General features: G+C 33.0%; 1 protein-coding gene across 8 annotated transcripts in view; it reads right to left on the reverse strand.

Moving 5' to 3' along the window:
* The window catches only part of PCDH15 (protocadherin related 15), a 714536-nt gene that overhangs the window by 291828 nt on the left and 398727 nt on the right, over window positions 1-23981 (reverse strand). For 6 of the 8 annotated variants that reach the window (XM_065894178.1, XM_065894175.1, XM_065894174.1 and 3 more), the window contains 3 exons: window positions 12523-12729; window positions 3447-3581; window positions 1849-1998 (listed from right to left, as the gene is read on the reverse strand). In XM_065894178.1, coding sequence (XP_065750250.1) covers window positions 1849-1998; window positions 3447-3581; window positions 12523-12729 — 492 coding nt within the window. Of the gene's footprint in view, window positions 1-1848; window positions 1999-3446; window positions 3582-7278; window positions 7300-12522; window positions 12730-23981 lie in introns of all 8 variants that reach the window. The other 2 variants (XM_065894173.1, XM_065894172.1) reach the window with 1 other exon arrangement.

The raw sequence follows: 23981 nt of genomic DNA on the forward strand, positions 1-23981 counted from the left end.
TGCTGGTATTAGAGTAACAAACAAGACAGATGGCCACTGATGGAGTTTTTAGTTCGGGGTGGGGACAAGAAGAAAAGAAGATAATTTTAGTTGGTCATATTGGCTATGAAAGTGATGAGAGAAAGTTACAGAATAAGAATGTGTGACAGGGTGTGTATATGTATGTGTGTATGCTGGGAGGCTATTGACACTAAGCTGTTAGGAAAGTTTTCTCTGAGGAGGTGATATTTTGAGCTGGGTCCTGAATGATGAGAGTGAATTAGCCTTGTAAAAGATCAGATAAGAAGTGTTCTTGGTTAATAGAAAATAGCATACAAAAGCCATGAGACATATTGTTAACTATTTCTTCCCATACATTTCACACTGATGAGGACACACCACTGTATCATAATATCTTGGCTAGAAACTACTGTTATTGGTGGGTTGCAAGAACAGGAACTATTAAGGAAGAAGAATTACTAGGAATTATCTACTGAAAACTACCAAGGAATGCTTCCTCACAAAGTAAAAAGTCTAAAGAATAGGAGAAAGTAATCAAGCTATAAATAGAAGGGAAAGAGATCAAGGTAAAGGAGATAATTAGAGAAAATGGGAAAGAGCAAGGCACATTCAGGTAACTGGAAATGATAGTTCAGTAGGACTGAAACATACATATAGAAATAGAGGGCCAAAGATGAAGCTGGAGAGAAGAGCAACCATAACATAAAGACTTAAGTACACTGTTGAGGCATTTGGAATGCTTTTTTACTGCTCTGAACTATTTATCTAATACTAAAATATATAGGTACACAAATTTATTTATTAGTATTCACTATATACTATACTATTATATATTAGATTATATTCTATATTATTATATATTTTATGTTATATAATATATATTATATATAAACTTTAGTAATAATTAGGAGCCTTTCTAATACTCTAAAAAGTATAAAGAATCATGACCTTCCTGGCTTGAGAGTAATTTCAAATTATTAAATCTGACTCTCAGATGTAGAGGAAAATATAGATCAGTGGTCTTTACATGACTGGGCAACTTAAACCTTTTGGGTTTGTTTTTTATATTGATTACTTAAGTATTACTTATAGAGCTTCAGATCCAGGAAAGCTGAAGTGAATCTTTCTCATCTGTATTTCTCAACCACTCCCTAGATAATTTTGATGTACAGCCAGTTTGGAAAGTACTAGAGTCAACCAGATTTCTAAAAATCCTCAAGGAAGAATATTATTACTTCTTTATGGTTTATATACAGAACACAAAAAAGATTGTGATATAACTTGCAATTTATTTAAATGTAATAAGTATAGCTAATGATAAAAATAAAAGAAATCAAGGATAAAGTTTTTGCCAGATTTCTGTGTTTTCAAAGATACAATCTACTATCTAATCTTAATTTTTCCCATTGTAATGATTCTATTTCATGTCCAGGTAATCAATGTCTAATAGTATTACCCAGCAATTTATTAATACAGTCCTTTGTATTTATCTGCAAAGGAAATTTAACCAATTTCTACAAGAGTTCAAAATAATTTGAAGTTTTAAGCATGTTTAATGCTTGAAACTTCAGTATATTAAATATATTCATTATATTAATTAAATATGTTCAATATATTACATTTTAAAAATCAAGTATAAAAGGTCAAACAGCTATGTGTACATCTAGTTAATTCTACTTTAAAGTCCATGTAGATATACTTTCATTCAAAAAGTAAACATAAATTTAAAGCTTTTTAAGTTAAATTATGCCTTACAATAAGTCTGAAATTCACTTTCATTTCTTCAGCAATGTCTTCACCAATGCGTTGTATAATGCCCAAGGAAATAATTGCTTCAAATATCCTCACCTGTATGACACTGTCCCCAGGGTTCATATCTGTATAAACATAGACATCATAGGATATTTCAGGGAAGGTTGGAGTGTTATCGTTTGCATCCATCACCCGAATATTGACAGTAACTGGTTCACTTTCTTGAACACCATCAAATGCCGTTATCTTTGGGGATAGAAAAATACATTTAATAGAGTATTCATGCAAACATAAGCACCACGGAATTAACTCCTACAATTTAAGAAGTTTCTCATATGTAATTTACAGTTTTAAAAGGGTGCTAAAATGTTTGCTGATAAAAGGAAGTAATAAAACTATAATAGTACATATAATCAAAGTGTTTTAATGTGCTAAGAAGCAATTATGGAGGAGACTGCTTTGTTTTTAATGTATTGAATGCAAGCACGTTTTAAAGAAGCTGATAGGTAAAATGTCTTAGAGGCTTGAAATGGCCAATGACACTGCTAATTTTTAGGAGTTAATTACTATCTAACCTTTAAAAAATTAATAGCAAAATACTCTCCATTTTTACGTTTTGTTTACAATGCAACAGTTGCTTTTACAGCCAACATGCTTACATCAGTCAAGAAAATAGGTGCCCTAAACATGTAATATCATTTTCTAATAATTCACAAAAATCACAATTTTTAAAGGACCCATTGGCATTTGTTAAGAGTGATATCTTAATTACATTATTAACTTTTAAGGAAGGTATCACCAAAAAAATCAGTGCTATAACACTACCATCCTCGTTCTGAATGACTTGAAATCCACTCTGTATCTAAGTTTTAACTGGGGACTTTAGGTTTTCTGAAAGCTCTGAGTTTGCTGTGTAAGCTTTTCCCGACAAAAATCCTCCTTATATAAATTCCATTACCTACCCTTTTCTATCAGCTCATTTTCCCCCTATATTTGAATAAAATCTAGCTCAGAAATTTGGATAATGAATAGAACTTCCTTTTTACCTCTATTCAGCTGTCAACTTTTTTTTCTCTCTCTCTCTCTTCACTAACCTAACCTACAAATTCTTGTTGTGGGAGGCTGTCCTGTGTATTATAAAAGGTTTATCAGCATCTTCAGTGTCTACCCACCAGATGCCAATAGCACCTCTTCATAAGAGTAACATTCAAAATTCTTTCCAGAAATTGCAAACAGGTCCTGGGGAAGGGCAGGATGGGGAGGGTGGTGGGTGCAGGAATCATCCCCAGTGAGAACCACTGGCCTAACCCTATGACAAAGTTAAAAATGCAATAACAATAAATAAATTAATAAATGTTAGAAAATAATTTTTTAATTTTGATTCTACTTTATAATATCTCAATTTAAGTCAATCATGAGTGTATGGTGAAGAGTGAGATTCCCATTTTCTTGTTTTCATTTCAAAATTTGTCTTTCTTCTGTTGGAAAGAATGGTAATAAACTACACAAACTTACAAACAGAAAAAAGAGAAATACATGTGAAGAATCTTTTATTATTTATATTCTCTGTTATTACTTGAAAATATTGCATTTTTCCTTTCAAATCATTGACCTTTTCAGTTTTAAACAGACACCTCTTTCTCTTGCATACATATATATGTATATTTATATACATGTATATGAAATCTCTTTACCGAAAAGATGTAAGTTTGCTGTTCTTCCCTGTCCACTGGTTGAAGTAAGGTGAGGTAGCGAGTGATTCCAGTCTGCGTGACAGTGAAGACTGAAGTATAATCATTCAGAAAAAGGTGAAGCTCTGGGTCTTTCGTCTTTAAAAAAAAAAGTGCCATCATTTATAATGTTAATAAACAATGCATTTATTAGTTCATTACCTGGAAATTAATTTTTCAAATTTATTACAAAAATACATAACTGGATTAAGAATTTCTAAAGAAAAGAAAGATTTAACTAGAAATTTACTCATAATTGCGCAGAACTATCCACAGACAATTACTCACTTTGTGGAAAATAAAATACTTAAATAAGTACTAGTATAATTAATGTGAATAAAAGGAAAAATAGTAGGAAGAAGAAGAAGACAGAAAACAGTCCATTTGAATATATTCTTATTGATTATTTAATATCAATATTTTCCAGAACTTCATTGGACTCGAGAAATAAGAAATAAATACAAGAAAAGGAAATTGGAGGCAAGAATTTTAGCTGCAGAATTTTACAATTAATTCATTTGTAGTAATAAAATGCACACATGCATATGATTAACCTGTTCTCATGTTTAATGTAAAATAGAAATAAAATTGGTTATGTATATAATTCATTACCTATAAATATTGTGCTTGCTCTTTCTTATTTTAATGTTGTAAAGATTCTCCAAGGGGAAACGTAATATTTATTTTAATTAAAACATTTCAGATGATTAGATTCAAAATATATGAATTGACACGTGTCTGAAAAAAGGGTTTAGAAAAAAATGATATATACATAAAAAGGAAGTGATTGCAAAAGTTCAAAACACAGGTAATTAACTAGGCCTTGGAAATCCTTCACAATCTTATTGCCATCTCTGAAAGACAAGGTATTAATCTCTACAATTCAGAGAAAGAACAAAGACATAAAATGGGTAGGCTTGGATTGGCGTCTGCATAGTGGAATAGCAAGGAAGGTGCAGCAAATAAAATGGGAATGTTGAGAGAGAGTGGACTACCAGGAAGGCTGTGAAAAAACAGATACAGGGATGATACAGCGAGGTAAGGTGTTTTACAGATTATGGTGTGAAATGTGATTTAATATCACAGATTTCTAAGTCTGACATCAAAGGCTGAGGGCGGAGTAGAGAGCCAGGAATTGTTAAACACATTGTCGATTAAAAAGAAAAAAAATTATAACTCATATTTAAAAAATTTCTATGTAGAAGTGAGAAAGTTGAAATGCACGCTACTATATTAAAAGGTTGGCATGATTTGATCCACAAGATACTTTACATCTCCCTAAAGTTTCAATATGTGTATACTTCAAATAACCTTGGAATGAATGGTTTCATTTGAACCTGACACAAGTTCTGTACTTGCCGTATCTTATTAGGAGATATTATTTAGCTATATCATGGCAGCTTCCTTGTCCATGATTTTGATATAAGGTCAATGTGCTACATTTATCTCGGAACACTAAAAAAATTAATACTATAGATAATAATATCTGTTGGTCCACTTATAAAATAATCAAAGTTGTTAAGAGTTGTAAAAAAAATCAAGAGGCTTCTCACTGATATTTTCCAATGGGCATTCAGCTGTTTTCATTTCAGTGCCATGACCCCAGTTTCTCAGCATGGCTAGGAAGTGGGGTATTTTGGTTAATCAAATAGGTTAGTTAATAAAAAGTTAAATTCTTTAAAAAAGTAATTTATAAAGTACACATTAAAACATATTTTTAAACCACATTTTTGGGATTCTTCTTTTGTTATACTTTAGAGCGAGTTGTAATCTAATTCGATTATCATTTTTAAATGATCACAAATGCTAGCATACAGTTTCAATTAATTTTAAAAAAACTAAATAAATATGAGCAACTGCCTTTTTAGTGTTTACCCTTGATTATATCTATCAAAGTAAAGTCACTAGGCTTTTAAATTCATGTATTTTTTTCTGTTCTCTGAACGTACAATGGTGCCAACAAACACAGCTTCTTTTACTCATATTACACTACGAGTAATCCAAGCTGAGCAAGTTTTGCTATGTGATTTGCTTGCCGAATATTTACTTCTTTCCTTTTGTTCAAATCCTTCAGTCATTCTCTACTTCCTTTATGACTAATCATCTCTCAATTTCTCTTCTTCCTTTCAACTGTAGCTTCTGTTAGTAAATTTGTTAGATATATTCATTCATATACTCACCACGTTTTAAGCATTTTTTTAATGTCAGGTACTGAGATAGTGCAATACTGTAATGAATGTTGGGTTGTAAACCAATGTATGTATATGTGACTGTAGTATGATTGTGTCACAAACCACACTATTTCACAAATTTATGAAAGCGACAAGATTTTCATTGCCAAGCAACTCCCATTCGAAGATGATATACACACCAGGACTTCATAAACAGGCTCTCTCATATTTGATAACCAGAAACACTAAAGTCCTTTTGATAATTTAATTGTTTCCATTTCAAGTCCTTTTATAAAAACTAGCTAGGGACTAAAATAACATTTCCCAGAACTACAGGCTATTTTATGTAAAAAAAATAACAGAATGCATAATGTTAGTATTGTACATGGCATCTTACAGCTTATTCCAATCTGCTTTGCACAGTTAATTTCTGATTAAAATATAACTTTTAAAGTTTATTAATATTTAAAATAATAACCTTCTAAAATTTATATATGTATATAGCATGCATAGATGCTATTGGTAAATGTCTGGGTATTTAAGTATAAGAATTTAAGAAGGCAGATTTGGAAATGTTCAGCCGGTTATCACTCAAAGTTTAATACCTTAGATCCATTTGTAAGGATAATACTAGTTTCAGGTGTGGTGTACTATGAGTGTAAATGGAAGATAATGCTCTGGCTTATTATTCTGATAGGGACAGTATATTTTATGTAGTCCTTGTGTCTAAATTTATTTAAATTAAATATTAGTTTTCTAAATCAAAATATACACAGAAGGCTGATTAATATAACAATCTTTTTCCCCAACATAAAGAAATATTATTTTACTCTAAAGTATACATTCAGCATATACCAAAAGCAAAATATATTACTTTGTTAATTTGTGTATTATTTTCTGGGAGTATAAAACAAACTCTGATATTTATTCACAGCACAAATAAAGTGAATGCAAAAGTAAACACATATACAAACACAAAGGTAAACACATGAATATAAAATTTTAAAATCTCATCATATAGAATAAATATGTTCAAATATGACAGTCTATTGGATTTAAAACCAACTATGGGTTTCCAATGAGACTCAAAAGATGACATCACACATACATACACACACAAGATTATATGCATCCTCATATATATGCACATACAACACAGAAATGTATATGTGCACATACATATGCATACTTATGAGCATACATATAAATTACAAAGCATAACAAGAAAATAAGAAAAAATTTAATCTCATCTGCCAATTTGAATTAGTTGACAGTAGTTCTCTGAAGTACCTTGTTTAAAAGGGTTCGACCCTAAGATTAGAATTTTTCTAAAAGAATGCAATAATGAATTATTAATGCTCCATGGGCTAAAAAATTTAATAATTAAATAATGTTTGTTTAAGTTCACATGCAGTTTGGATTCTCCACAATTTCATACCACTATAACCAATAATATGATGTAATAAATTTAAATTACATATATATTTTAATAGTTTTAGGTCTTTATAAGTGATAATGAAGTAATTGCCTATTTTTTTTTTTTTTTGTAGAAAGGAAAAAGAACAAGAAAATGAACCACAGCAATTAACAAAAGAGCAAACACAAAATTAACACCTAGTACCTACAGGAACTCCACCAGGTGGAACCTATATGCAAATTAAACATTAAATTAAAAAATGTAAATATAAATGACCACAAATATATATATGGCATACAAGTGTACACTAGGAAAAACAATGAACCACAAAACAAACAAACAAAAACCTTTTCCAGTTTATTTAAACTAACAACTTTTTCGAAGGTGTATTTTTTTCTTAGTATTTTGAAACATCATAACATATATATGATAGTATAACAATATTTATAAAGCATATAAGTACATTATACCTTTATAAGTGTACTGTATTAAATTTCAAGGATACCTTTATTTTGAAACAAAACACTATATAGGGATGCAAACTGACTTGGAATATAAGTGGATCATTGCCTTTCTGCAAGCCAAATGCATAACCTCTGTTGATTATTATTCCCTGTTATTTTTTTATAACTAGAATTCAATAAGCAACTTTTAGTGGTTCTGCCACTGAAAACCTGGTGGTTTCAGACATGCCTCTTTTGCATTACCTGCTTTATGTATATTCTGGACTATTATGAAACTGTGAAGTAAGAATGGTTGAAAAAAATATAAATATGATTCATATATATATTACATATGCATGTATAAATATATATTGATATCTATATATCTATAGGAAGGAACATTAGTACAAATATTTTTGTCTACTTTCTTTTTCAGTTTTACTGTGACCCTTAATATTCCTTCTGACTCAAAATCTAAACTGCTAAGAACACCACAAATCACCAATCTCTGCTACTAGTTCCTAAAACTTTGCCTTACTTTCTACTGAATTGAAGGAAGAAAACAACTTCATTTTTGGATAAACAGATCCAAGTCTGTCCCCTTCTTGGCATCTGCCCTGTGGCTTAGCTGTGCTCAAGAAAACCAACTCCTGGAATGACTACTTCTCTTTCATGCCTGATGCTTTATCTCTGTTTCTGTTGGTAATACCTGTATGAAGTGATGTGTCTTTGTCCTTAATCTTAAATCCTGTATCCTTATGCTGATTAATTTCACTAATTCTGACATTCAAAAACAACTAGAATTTAACATGTAGTAAAATTCTTGCCTGCAAACTAAAAGGGCCTTGAAGTTTTCTTTTGTTAATACATATCTTAAAATAACCTAGCAATGAACATATTTTACTTTTGAGAAGTGAAGAGCACTTGGCCTGGAAAAAAAATATGATTCAGAAGGACATAAATTCATCTTCAAACACATCAATGACTAATCTAAAGATTTATTCTGTATACTGGCAAATAGAAGATATAAAGAATAATGGCTGAGTTACAAGAATGCTCGTTTCAACTCAATGTGATGAAAAGCTTTCTAGTAGTTAGTTGTCCAACCATGGAATGGGCCATATTGTGAAACAGTTAATTCAATACCATTAGAACTGTTGATACATATGCCAGGTATTCTCATTCCTTTACTTGTGTCTGAACTTACTAGTTTATTAAACAATTACTAGAACATACTAAGTTCTGGGAACTGTATTAGATCTTCATGATACAAAAGTTATTAAGATCTAGGACCTATCCTCGATTTAAATTCAATGAGGGAGAAAGACACACACAATGATGTAAATGTAACTTTAGAGAAATTCACCAAAAAGAGACATGCAACTCAACTGAGAGAATGCATAATCTAGAAAAGATTCTTAAATGAGGGTGTGCCTGAGCTGAATTCCAAACACTGAGCATGTTCTTCAAGCCAGTTCATGTAATGGAAAATGAAAGATTTCAAAAAAGAAAATGTAACAAACAAAGGTAATTAGATAAGCAGTAGTTTGGTGTAACGCATGAAACCACAAGTAGTTGCTAAATGTAATAGGTGAAGCAGAAATTTTCAGAAAATGAGGCTGCATAAATGTTTAGGTATCAAGTAGCAGAAAACCATGCACATAGGCTTGAAATTTCTTCTGCAGCAAGTCATGAAAGTATACTAGGTAGAAGTGTGATATAGTAAGATTTGAGCTTTGAATAAATCATTCTAGTGGCTGAGTGAAAGATGGTTTTGAGTAAGAAAAAAAATGGGAGCAAGAAGATTAGGAGGCAATTTTAATAAAAGACAAATAGGTTGTAAGAGTGGAGAGAGAAAAAGAGAGTCAAGAAATATTCAGAGGACAAAACAGGAAGAATTTAAAGATTTCTTAATTGTCTTGAGTAAAAAAAAAAAATCAAGGATGACTCCTAGGTTTCAAGCTTGAGTGGCACAATGAAGTGTAACATCAACTCCTGAAGAATGGATTTTAATATAACATTTCACATAGTATAGGAAGTTGGATTAAATGATGTTTAACATTCTATGGACTTATTTAAAGTATAGATATATCGAAGTTGTAGACGATATTTTAGAAAAATTTGTCACTAGGGATTAGATATACTTTTTCAGTTTCTAAGCACCTAATGACCATCACTCACTGCAGATGATTTTAGAAAGAGGATGGGCCTAAATAATAAATAAATGGCCAGATAGACATTGTTTAATCACTTGACATTTCTATAAAACATAGTAATTATGGCACTCTCCATGCACATGGCTTTATCTAAGGGAAATTTTCTCTCCCTTCCCATCCCCACCAGCCCCAAGTGAAGGAGCAGGCCAAGGTGGCAGTGACTGCTACCATATATCTTTTTGGGTCACTGGCATTTGAACAAAAGGCTGCAACTGGTAAATATAAGGCTCACAGTGTTATACAGCTATCACAGGGTAGAACCAACAGTCAAGCCCAGGTCTATCTAACTCCAAAGCACAAACTCTTAAGAACCACAATGTGCCGTCCCATCCCTTGGAAACATTCAGGGTATTTAATAGGCTAACTGAATTGTAAATCTTCAAGAGCAGAATTCTAAGTAGTGTTTTCCAAAGGTTTCAGACCCAGGAGCTCTCTCCACCCTAAGTCAGTAATACCTTGAAGTCCCACTATCCTTTACAAAGTCCCTTAGAATGCAATTTTAACATTTGTAATTTTAAAGTGAATGACAATCCAGAAAAGTAAGAATGTATGCAAGCAAACATAGGGCTTAGTATGCAACCACTAAACAATATAAATGTACCAAGAAGTACAAATACATAAATTTTGCCATTATGGAAAAACTAAAACTACATTTTTTTTTTAGGATTTAGCTTGTGCCAACCACTGTGTTCATGAAGGTGTGACTTAAACTATTAGAAATTTCCAAACTGACTAGTCACTGCTTAAAATATGATTATGCATTTAAATTAAAAACATGAAATAAAATCCACACCAAAATTTGTGGGACATAACTGGGCCTACAAAATATATTAGCTTAGCCAGGATAAAACTTCTTAATGTGGTTCTGTGAGTTTTCTAGTGAGTATTCACTAAATGAACTGTGACTCATGAAACACATTAAACTTCAGGAAATCCCTAAACACTCTGTGATGTGGGATGTGAAATTGTGTATGTATACGCACTTTTCTAGGAAGAAAGTCTATAGCATTAACAGCTGTTATCATAGTCAGACTATAGTCAGACAGTATAAAATAGAAAGGGGCTATCTAGACTAGTGATTAAAATCAATGACTTTATTTCCATTAGACCTTGGCTCAAGGTCTAACTCTACCATTTACTAATTCTGTGATCAGAGTAAGGCATTTAAAATTGCTTCAAATTTAAGGCACTTAAATTGCATTTAAATTTCCCTTTCTGCAATATGTAAAATTGCATCTATTATGTTTGCTGTGAAATTTAAGGGAATTAATGCAAGATAAAGCATTTACTATATTATCTGGCAGGTATTAAGAACTCAGTGTGAAGTAGCTGTTGTTAAAACACATGATGAAAGAAAATGGGAGAGACTAAGAAGGGCAAAAAAGGTAGGATGAGGGAAAAAAAAAGAAAGCAGAGAAAGATATAAAGAGTAAAATAAAATACCTGGTGAGAAGTGGAGTGCACACAAGAGTTATCACAGCCTCTGCTAAGGGTTACAAAATTTTTCCAGAAAGAAAAAAAAAAAAAAAAAAAATCTGGAAGTGCCCTTGTAATTTACTAAACTGATGACAAAATTCCATGTAATGAGATTTTGGGGGATGTTCTAGAGCTATGCTGTCTAATTAGCGACATGTGACTATTCACATTTAAAATAATTCAAATTAAACAAAATGTTAAAATTATGTTTTCAGTCTAGTTACATTTCAAGTGCTCCATAGCCACACAGGCTTAGTGGCTACTGTGCTGGACAGAATAGCTACAGAGTATTTCCACGATCACAAAGTTTTATCAGATGCTATCGAAATGGGAGACATTTCTGGGTCAGGACTTCGTAAGTTGCAAGTGACAGAAATCAGACTTAACGTATGTTAAAACAAAAAAAGATATTTGGGGAAATACTGTGCTAGGTCAGAGACTAAAAGGAAAATCTTTAGGGATTCATATAGATCTGGGGATATTCCAGCCTAAAAAATTGGGACTCGGAAGAACTCCTCTCTGTATGTCTCTGTCAGGCTTCATTCTCTCCCAATGACAATGGGCCTTCTCTATGATGTCAGCAAACTTGGTTACAATGGCTTCAGATTCATTTCCACTTCTTTAATACATGATGCCAAAGTCTTCCAGCTCCAATTTTGTTTTCTGTTCAATTCCTGGGAGGACTTTGACTGGACTGGTAAAAAGTTTCTGTCCACTCTTTGGAGCAATCACTCTAGCTAAGGAGGTAAAATACTCTGATCTGCCCAATCTGGACAATTTCCCACACCTGTAGTGAGTGTCAGTACCATAAAAACAGAGGACAATGATGTGTGGAGTGGAAGAGTGTTAGCATCAACATAGCCATTGGCAAAAGTGTGAGCGGGTCAGCTGCCCCAAAATGTGTTTTCTTTAATAACATAATGTCAGAAAAGTCCCCCAAATCACACTTCAGAGCTACCTTCATGATTTTTTATACTTATTGTGTAATGCCATTATTTTTTCCTATTAGTATTACATAGTTTAAAGCCAATGTTAATTAAAGACTGCCCTCGTACTTTAGCAAACTGCAAGTGAAACATTTTCTTCCTCATACTGAATATCTGTAAACTGAAAAAGAACAGTTGCTAAATTCAAATTTACTTTTTTTTATAATAACCTTGATATGGAATTAAATTACAACCCTAAGACTCTCATTTATACTGACTTTTTTCTCTATTCTATAGCTCAAGCAACCATGTCTTTGTAATATCTCCTACTGGCATAAATATAACAAGAGATGTGTTAGCAAAATAAGAGCAAAAATTATATTTAACTTACATCTTCTACATCCTTGTCCAGAACTACAATTCTTAGAGGGGTGGTCAAATTCACACTGTCAGAAATAGTTGCTCCCACTGGGGCAGATTCCAGAATATAGCCTTGATAACTGGGCATTGTGAAATATGGGCTCTGATTGTTTACATCCAGTATTTCAATATGCAGACTGGCAAAAGCAGGAAGAGGATGACCATTGTCCTGTTCAGCCTAAAAAAGAATATAAAAGATTAAAACATGGTATGTTATGGAATCCTTTCGGGGTGCTATTTTTCATACTATATGTAGTAATTCTCTTTTAATCTGGTATCATTACAGAAAGAACTACTTTGAAGTAAAGGACCCTTAGAAAACATGAGGAAATAAAAGTCCAGAGAGGCTTCATCAATTTTTGCTTTCCTGTCCTCAAACCCAGTGTATATTTCAAGAAAAAAAAATCATTGCAATAAACTTTTGTATCTGTCATGGCATATTATTAGAAAAAATAACAGCACTTAAGTACATTTAGATAGAAAATTGAGAAGGGAAGATATTTGAGTGAATTACTGATAAAATATTTAAATAAAAAACAGAGACAAATATTCATAACTCAAATAATGCACTGTGTTTATTTTTGCCTCTTCCACATCTTCTTGTTCCACGGTAGTAATTAAATCCCCAAATAACTCATAATTCTACATACAATTAATAGATTAAAGCTACATTTGTTGCCCACAAAAAGTCCTCTAAAGATTCTTATATGGGACAGAGAAAATTTCAATAAATTATTTTTAGTAGAAATAGAAATGTAAACATTATTTAACCATAAATATGTTATTCAAGTAAAATTAATATTCCTGTATTAGGAGTATGTTTGTTTTCTTGTTTTTTTCCTCCTATTCAGTTTAAAAATTTGATGACAATTTATATTTCCAATAAATTTTCTTAGGAAATCTCCACATGGTCATGCTATGAATGGATGAACACCAACCCTTAACACCAACTCTTGACTTTCTGTTTTTTAAAAAATGCATCTTATTGTGTAGCAATCCAAAAATTTTATTTAAGGGAAGATTTTATCACAACTGATTTCTAGAAAATCTCTTCCAAACTTTAGAATAAATCATTAACGTAATTCAATAGTATATATGTGTGTGTATATGTGTATATATACATATATATATATATACATAAAAATAGATTCAAAATCTGTCATTTTTTAACTGATATGTTCCCCCATTGCTGCAATAGTTGTATTTTGAAATCAACTAAAAGTTAAATATTTTATTTTAAATCCTGGAGTGCTTTCCTACATGAAGCAGTGACATTTGGCCATGAAGGTTTATAAGCAGTTCAGATAGATATCTCTGATTGTTCATTATTGGGCTTCTGGAAGATAATTTTTCACTTTTTTCTAGTTGTAATTTTTAGTAATTTAGTAATTTAGTTTTTTTTTCTATCAATTTAGTTTTTTTCTATCAATTTAGTTTTTTTTCTATCAATTGAGAGGGTGTGTGACAAATCACAGTAATGTTTGGCAGAACCAGTGAGTTTGCACCAAGAAAAATCACTTCATGTTATTAGTAATACTAAAAAAATTTTTGAAATATAATTTATGCTAATTACTGCATTGAAATTATGGTAATTAATAAACCCATTGTTAAATAATATTATATAAAGTATTGTTTAGAAAAAAACTACTTATCTTTGTTTTTTAAATATTTTGATAACTATTTCAATATATTAGATTTCCTTTATAATGTTACATAGTTTATCTTATGCATTTAAATTTTCGTCTGAGAACAGATTGCTAGAGTGGTTAATGGTACAAAATGTTTATGAGCCCCTGCTCTGCATTAAAGACAACAGTCCTGGAATAATGTGTAGCCTTTTCTGTAACTTTGTATCCTTCACTCATAACCATATGTGCTCCTGACCATCAGCATGGATAAGCTGTTTCTGTATCCAGTGGTTGTGATTAATTTGTGCTGAGACATGGATGTTCTTCTAGGAGTCCCCTCTGTGACATACAGCAGGTTTTCTGGACACAGTTGACCAGGGGAAAAGGTACAGTCCTTGAATAGAAAACATCATCTTTCACTGTAGGAAACTAATTGGTCCATAACGGGCTCCAGCCCAATGACCTGGATCTAATTGAATCAGGAACAGTTCACACATGCTAGTCATTTTGAACAGGACTTTTTCTCTCTCCCTTTATTTTGTATCTAATTGTTCTGAAAGTCATTATGTTATGTCCTGGACATACTAATAATGCTATGAAAAGTCACAAATTTTATCATTTGTCCCCTTCCTCCAATAAACACACACAATTTATGGATGGTGAGAGGAAAACAAAAAGCAAATTGTGTAACAATGAAAGAAGCTTTTATTTTACATTCAGCTCATATGTTGTTAATTTTTACTGCAAGCTGGGAAGCCAGAAAAACATGTATTATTTGCATGATGGAAACAAAGTGATCCAACAAAAAGAGAAAGAAAACTCAAATTAGATCTATGGAAACAGTTGATTTGCCCATATCTTTAAAAATAACATGTAAAGGCTCTGTCTATTATTTCTCTAACATTAGTTTGTTGTTAACATGAGTAATATTTTTGGATTGCTACTAAATATTTTGTCCTCTATGGGGTGTTTTGTATGTGCTAACCACATATCTGTCCCCAAAGTTCACATTCTTAATCTCTATGCTATTTTGCCCCTCTAAATATGAAAACATATACTTCTGTTTATGCAAAAATAAAAACATCAGTTTTATGTTTAAGGCCATACCACATGTAAGTCAGACAGAGTAGGGCCCCAGACTCAGGTCTCCTGATTTACGAGAGCCTATACAGGGCAATTCACCACATGATTCTCTGATTTAGAGAATGCAAATGAACATCCAAATGTAAGATTGATGGGAAAAATTAGTGGCAGGAAAGAAAATCAGTAAAGTAGATAATCCAGATTGAATTAGAGATAAAATATGTCACTTAAAACAAATTATCATGTTTTTCTCTTTAGAAGGTTCATACACGAAACCTATCATCCAATCCTCTCTTCTGTATAATATAAATAGGAATTCTCAAAAGTCTTACTTATTCTGTTCCCCTGTAGTCGCTAGTAAATGAGATGAGAAGCATAAAAAAGCAGGTCAAGGTAGTATTTAAAAAATCATCTAATCCCATAAGACAACCTTATTTATATCTACAAAGTCTGTAGTTACAAATTAAACATTATATTTAAAAGCCAGGTTTTGCTTGGAGAATTTCTGGGCATGAGTCCCATTTTCAGTAATGAGACCAAAGTAAAACTAAAGCCAAAGTGGGAGAAGTATACAAAATATACTATTTAGTTACTTTGGAGAGCAAAACATTAAAAGAAACAAGCTACTCCATTTTCAATATTAAGGCAAGCAAATATTGATAACCTCTTAGCTCCTTGAACCAGAGGACGGAGAATACAGACTAACTTTTGTCCTACTGGCTTGTGGCAAGCAATGTAATCAATTCCATGATCTCTAGTATGAACCCTTTAAAGTAGATACAATTTAGGGGAAAGAAAGAAAATAGGAAAGATTATCAAGACATTTAAATACATTCTAGGAAAGAAGAAATAAATAACTTTTTTCCTGGAAAGTCAGGAATTATTTATTATGCATCTATAGTGCCCACTTTTTACATTTTTGTGTTTGCTTTTGTCTACACTCATTCTTTCCAATTTTTCCTAAGGCCACTTCAGTTAGGCTTTTGCCCCACCACTCAAATACAGCTGTTCTTGTCAAAATTACCAGTAATTCCTACAATGCTAAATGCAATATTTATTTTTAATCCATATCTTACTTAACCTACCTTCAGCATTTAAAACATTATTCACTAGTCTTTCAAGACAACACTCTCTCTTGGTTTTCTTCCAATACTACTATCCATTTCTTCTCCTTCTCATTTTCTGGTTTCTCCTTTCTTCTCCAACTTAAAATTGGGGTGGCCCTGGAGTCAGGTTTTAGTCATCTTCTCTTCCTCTTACTCACTTCCTTGCTAATCTAGTCTAATCTCATGGTTTTAAAAATCTCAGTAACTAACCCTAAATAGACATTTCTCCAAAGAAGACATACAGATGGCCAACAAGTGCATGAAAATATGCTCAACATCAGTAATTATTAGAGAAATGCAAATCAAAACTACAGTGAGGTATCATCTCACACTGGTCAGAATGGCCATCATTAAAAAATCTGCAAACAATAAATGCTGGAGATGATGTGGAGAAAAGGGAATCCTCCTACACTGTTGGTGGGAATGTAAATTGGTACAGCCACTATGGAGAACAGTATGGAGGTTCCTCAAAAAACTAAAAATAGAACTACCATATGACCCAGCAATCCCACTCCTGGGCATATACCTGGAGAAAAATATAATTCAAAAAGATATATGCACCACAGTGTTCATTGCAGCACTACTGACAATAGCCAGGACATGGATGCAACCTAAGTGTCCATCAACAGAGGAATGCACAATGAAGATGTGGTACATATATACAATGGAATATTACTCAGCCATAAAAAGGAATGAAATAGTGCCATTTGCAGAGATAGACCTAGAGGTTGTCATAGCCAAGAGACCTAGAGATTGTCATACAGAGTGAAGTCAGAAATAGAAAAACAAATGTTGTATAATATCACTTATATATGGAATCTGGAAAAATGGTCTAGATGAACTTATATTTAAAGAGAACAAAGTTATGGACACCAAGGGGGGAAGGGAGGGGGTGGGATGAATTGGGAGATTAGAATTGACATATATACACTACTATGTATAAAATAGATAACTAATGAGAATCTACTGTAGAGCACAGGGAACTCTACTCAATGCTCTATGGTGGCCTAAATGGGAAGGAAATCTAAAAAAGAGGGGATATATGTATATGTATAACTGATTCACTTTGCTGTACAGCAGAAACTAACACAACATTGTAAAGCAACTATACTCCAATAAAAATTTTTTTTAAATGTCAGTAACATAATGACTCCCGATTTCTATCTCCAGCTTGGAGCTCTGAAAGTCCAGAATCTATATAAAACTGTATATGTAATAACTCTGCTTAAATAATAACTATAAAGATAGTTATTATCTAATTATTATAGTTATTAGGTAACTACAGTAATAATTATTTTAAAATAACTATTAAATAATATATTTATTAGATACCTGATATCTAATAAACATTTCAAATGTAACCTCTGAAAAAATGAAATTCTCATCTCCCACCTCACAAACCTACTCCACAAACAGTCTTTCCCACTTTAATAGCAGCTCCATTCTTCCAGTTGCTCAGGCCAAGAATCTTGGAGTCACCTTTACTCCTTGGTTCTTTTCACACTTCACATCTAATCTATGAGGAAATTTTATTGACTATAACTTCAAAATATATGCAGGATCTAACTACTTCTCACCTCCTCCACTATTACCACTCTGGTAGGGGCCAACCTACTACCATCTGCCACCTGGATGATTTAACCTTCTCCATCAGCTTCTACCCTTGCCAGTAGCCCATTCTTTTATGGGCAGCTCAGTGATTTTGTTAAATATTAGTCAGATCAAGTCATTTCTCTCATTAAAACCTCTCAGTTGATTTCCAATTTGACTCAAGTCTACAGGATCTGACCTCTTACTGCTTTTATCATATTCTCCTTCTCACTAAATATCCTCTGACCATACTATATGCTGTTCCACTAAAAATCAGGCATATTCTTAACTCAGAACCTTTGCATTGGCTGTTCCTTCTACCTCAGATGTTATTCCCACAAATGTCCACATGAATCACATATCTTTTTCCACATGGCCTACACTGACCACCTCATTTAAATTATATCCCCAGCACTGGAAGTCACAATGTAATTTGCTTCTTTTATAGCACTTAGATAAAATATTTCAAAATTTGTTTATTATACTTGTAATTTATTGTCAGAATTATTCCACTAGAATATAACTTTCAAGATATCACGGATGTGTGACTATTCTGTTAATGTTGACTTCCCAGGCTTATTGTAGTAGCTAACATTGAACAGTCTGTCAATAAGTACTGAATGAATAAATGTTCTTTTGGTAAGAAAGTCACACACTACTGCAAAAGCAAATGATGCTGTAATGAAAAGGTGGCTTAGCAGAGTGGTATTTGTCTCCCAGTCTATATCTAACCAACTTCACAACACCTGTTAAGTCCCTTACCCTCCCTTAATCATAGTAAATGACAATTTACAAGACATCTTGATTGTGTGATAACAATACATTCAAATTCAATTCAAATACATTCAACTGTGTGATACAATATATTCAAAATACTTACAAAAAATGCCTTGCAAGAAAATGTCTTACTCAATAACTGTTAGTTGTATTACTGTTATTAAAAGCAGTTTAAAGAAAATCTCCTGCTTGGAGTGATAGATGGGGAAAGAATTTTAAAGTTTTTTAAAAATTAATAATTTGTGTTTCCATCTTCTCATTTAATATATAATCAATGGATTTTATACTCCAAGAAATATTTCATGTCAGCAAACTTTAGAAGAAAAAACAAGTCTTACGTTAATCTAATTAATTGTAGTTTTATTTTAAAATGTAAATTAAATGTTACAATTAAAAAGGTAAAACCACGCTTTAGTCTTGATAATTCTGATAATTTTGCATTTCTCCTATATTTATAATATTTAAAAATAAAAATGGAATTATACTGTATGTAAAAACAAAATGTCATTTCTCTATGCGTCTGTAAACCTAACCCTTTATTGCAACAAATGTCTGAGCATCATTCTTCACCAGACCTTTAAATTCTATGAGAGGGTAAACACTGTAAATTTGTCTGTTTCGTACATTGCTAAATGTCTGATCAGTTCCTGATATATAGAAGAATTCAAAAATAGGTTTGTTGTGAATTTTGTGTATTTTCAATTTCAATAGGCTATGTATATCTTTGCTTTACATAAATATTTTCTACAAATAAAATGAATATGCCATGATTTTAATCCCCATTTTATAGATATTTACGGAGGGGTTCTTCTGGACATTAAAATGAAATAAATTTTTGTGAATGTATAACACGAACACCTTAAGTTATGTGAACGCCATCTTTATTTGTGCATTTTAAAGGTTCTTCATATCTAAGCAAGCTTACCTACAGATAATTGGTACTGATATGCATTCCTGCCAGTCATATAAAGATATATAAAGGGCCACAACCTATCCTCCTCACTCACCAATTGTGGTTCCCTGTTAACAGGAATGAGGGCTGTGAATAGGTGATCTACAGTCTTCCAGAATTTATCAACATTTACATATAATACATATATAAATAAGCTGATATATATTTTTAGATACGGGGAGGTTTTTAAAATGGGCCGTGGTTTAAACAAAGAGATGTTTGCTCTGATTTGCTTTGTTTTTCACTTAGCGTATGACTTAGACACTTTCTTGTCAGACTGAGGCTAATTGATTATTTTAGCAAGGTTCTGACTGAGTACACTCTTATAGTGCATTAACACACTTTTTTATTTGCCAGTTTTCTTGCCTGTCTCTCCTATTAAACTATAGTCTTTAATCTCTAGTTCTTAGGGCCTGTTTGACCAATTTTCACAAACATCGGATACCTTAGGAAGGAAGGGGGATGGGGGGGAGGCAAGGGGAGGGGAGAAGAGAAACAAGGAACAAAGTGTGAATGAAAGGAGGAGGGAAGGAAAACAAATGGCAAAGCCATTTCTCTATATACCAGTAGTAAATGACAGGTAACTTTCAAAAATTATGGCCACCAGATAGGGCAGTGGTTCTCAAACTTTAGTTTACATAAGACTCAGCAGGAAAGCCTATTATAAAGCATATTCCCACATCCTCCCCACAAAGATTCTAATTCATATATCTTGGACAGGGATAAGAAATCTCCCTTTTTATCAAACTCCTTGGGTGGTTAAAATGTGAGTACTTTGAAAGACACCCTTCTGGGTCTGGTTACTTCATGCTTGAGCTATGCCCACACTCGAATTTCTGGAAAATCTTTCTTTGTAGTCTTACTGGTTAGCAAAGATGACCAGTAAGGCTCCATGACAATACTGTATATCCAAAAAAACACTGGTGTCATGTAGCAGACTTAGCTAGCTTCTGGTAATTGATGCTACGTATAATACTACTATCAAATGGGCAGGTTGAGTGCCACTAAAAATGTTTTATGATTGTAGCATAACAAAGGATTGCATGCATACAAATGTGAATATTCTGCACATAATAAATTCAGTCTGCTACTGTTCATAGGTCAAGATCAAATCTTCTTGACATTTCACTGTTCTTAATTAATTGAAATTTAATTATGGATTATTCTATGCACACACACACATATATATGTACATATTTCTGATTATGTTGCTCTCAAATGAAAGATTCTTCCATGTTTTTTAAGAAAACCTAAGAAGTGGGAATATTGACAAAACCTTCCATCCAGTTCTCCACCTGGGAACACTGGTAAGGTTTTTGACTAGGTTAGTTGACTAAGTTAGGGTTTTAAGATCTATAAGATCTAGGGATATTCATTTGTGTATATGGACCTATAAATTTTATCTCACATTTCACCATACCCCAATGAAAATAAGACCGAAAGTTCTGGTGTCTGATGCAAAAGTACTACAGGGAAAATCTTCATTTAATCTTTATGGAAACTTCTACAACTGTAGGCTCAATCAGGACCTCTGACATGTATTTATTTACTTATTTGTCTGTTTCTTTAATTACTATTTTAATTTTATACTGCCTTACCAAGTTCCCAAGTGATTTTAAAATATGGCTATATCTCAAATTTAAGTTCCCTGAAAATCACATGGGCATCTTGATTCAGTGCATAGAGCCCTAAAATCTTCCTTTCAAAAACAAGCACATCACATGATCCTAACATGTCCAATCAACAGCCCTTTGAGAATCAACTGCTGTCTAGCATTTTGACTCCTCTCACACATGTTTGTAGGCAGCTGTTACACTCAAAAATAGCCAAGGTGGAACACCTTAGGTCAATTCTTCTCTAGCCTCTTATGCAAGCTGTTACTGTTTTCAGTCTTTAAGTAAAGTCTCAAATTTCAGTTTGGACCTGAGAGTCGGAAGTAAAAGTGCAGGAACCTCACTTATATATGGGAGTTCTCCACAGGATCCTGTTCAGTTCACTAAACTCTACAAGGGCTGGGGGTTGAAGCCCCAGTGACTGTAAAAGGTTACATTTCCCTTCTTTGTACACACATTTTTCTTTTGGAACGTCTTAGGGAGAGATGGCTGTGGTAAACCTGTGTTCCCTGGATCAAAGATCACATTAATATTGCTGACTAATTAATAATTAAAATAAGTGCATTCTATTGCTTCTAGACCCTTGTTATACTATTATATTGCTTTAAAACCTACAGAAACTTCATTTATTTAAACTTTACTACTCTAAAAATTAACGAATACATAGTCTGACAACAGCCTATTTATGACAATTACTAAAAATATTTAAGAACTTGCAAAACCATAAAATAATTTATCAGATAAAACACAAAGAATTGTTTTGTATCTTATACAACTGATTTGTTTGTAATGCCATAAGCATAGCGAAAGAGTGCATTTCCGTTTGGAAATAAAAACATTTTCGGTTTGACAAAAAAGAAAATATATCTTTACTAGACAGACTATAAACAATGCACTCCCAAAGGGGTTTATAATATGACAACAAAATAATATTGACACACTTCCCATCTAGAAAATATTTTTAAAGTACATTCTATCTTCATTTGATGTAAGAATATGGCCACCGGACTTCCCTGGTGGTGCAGTGGTTGAGAGTCCACCTGCCGATCCAGGGGACACGGGTTTGTGCCCTCCGGGAGGATCCCACATGCCACGGAGCGGCTGGGCCCGTGAGCCATGGCCGCTGAGCCTGCGTGTCCGGAGCCTGTGCTCCGCAGTAGGAGAGGCCACAGCGGTGAGAGGCCCGCGTACCGCAACCTTGGAGCTTCTGTATATTTTTCAATAATAAAAATCTTTCTCTGTGCTTAAAGCTTGAGCTATAAACTGACACTAGAATGACTAAGGCAATTTTGAATGATTTAAAGAAGAAAAACCCAGTTGCTCCCGGACAGACCACAGATTCAGAAAATTCCTGCCAAGCACAGATATATCACACTATTTGGCTGGTGGTTTGAACATGAGAATCATCTTGGCTATAAATAGCACTGTGAGCCAGAGACAAAATTATGATCGTGATGGTGTAGTAACTTTTTTCTGGAGTGCTTCTAATTCATGTTGTATTCCCCTTATTTTGCCCTGCCCTTCACTTCCTCATCCAGCAAATGTCTATGCTGGATTCTGATTCCATTCCCACAGAGTATTCTCTCCACTAGGAGAAAGCTCTCTCCTAAGGTGCCTTTGTGACTGGTTGACTGGAATAGTCCATCCTGGAATATTTGAATTTCAAAAAATCATCAGTATACAAAAAAAGTCTGTCTCTAAGTGGGTTATTTTTCAGAGCCTGGAAGGTAATGAGAATGGGAGTTTTTCCTATGTACTAGTCTGTTCTTGAGAAAAAACTAGTGGAAAGACCTGTTTAGCTTTCAAGTCTTTAGATATACCCTTTTAATTTCATTTTCTATGCAACAACCAAGAAGCCTATGAAGAAAGGTTACTTGAGAACATTCATGTAGGAGGGTTAAGGTAGTTTCTGTGTATGAAGGGGTGTGTAGTGGGGAGATATGGCAAGGTCCGCTCAGGGTGTCTTTCACGTGAACATTCTACAATATTTAGACTTGCTGTTGTACTCTTACAATGACCTTTGCAGACAAGAGGGCCTTGCCAAAATCAAGGGACTGTGATGAGAATGGATAAATTGCTTCCCTTCTTCCAAGCAGTTGCAGGTCACCTTGTGAAGAAGGAAAGAGGCCAAGTAAAATATCACTTCTGTGTGTCTTTTGTCATCTTGCACATTTGGACAGCCACTATATTCAACTGCTGTATTCTATTTCTGTTCTAACTAACCTAGCAGGATGAATAACAACATGAGAAAAGAGGACACCATATATTCTTTCCTTGTATTAATTTCCATAATTGTCATAATAGTCAATTAATTTAGCCTAGTACTTAGAAGTTTTAGAAATGTGAACAAGCAGGAGTAAACAAAAGGATACAGTGTTCTTTCTGAAGAAACAAACATAATGTTTTATGTGACAGTCTACTAAACTGAAAAAAATAGAACGTAAAATTAAAAGATGAACATCTAGCAAATGTATCAAATATGTCAGTGGATTTCTAAAAGTGTATTATTCATTAAGACATCAATGGAGGGATTGTTGTTTCATTACTGATAAGAACTAATACCTGAAATTTCTGTGGGATAATTTTCTCTACAACATTCAAAGGACTTTCACTCTTAATGGACTTAAACTTCCTTACCTTATAAATCTTGCTATTGGGCAGAGGAAGTGAGCTTACTTTTC

The sequence above is a fragment of the Phocoena phocoena genome, chromosome 16 (assembly GCF_963924675.1).
Source record: "Phocoena phocoena chromosome 16, mPhoPho1.1, whole genome shotgun sequence".
Classification (NCBI taxonomy): Eukaryota; Metazoa; Chordata; class Mammalia; order Artiodactyla; family Phocoenidae; genus Phocoena; species Phocoena phocoena.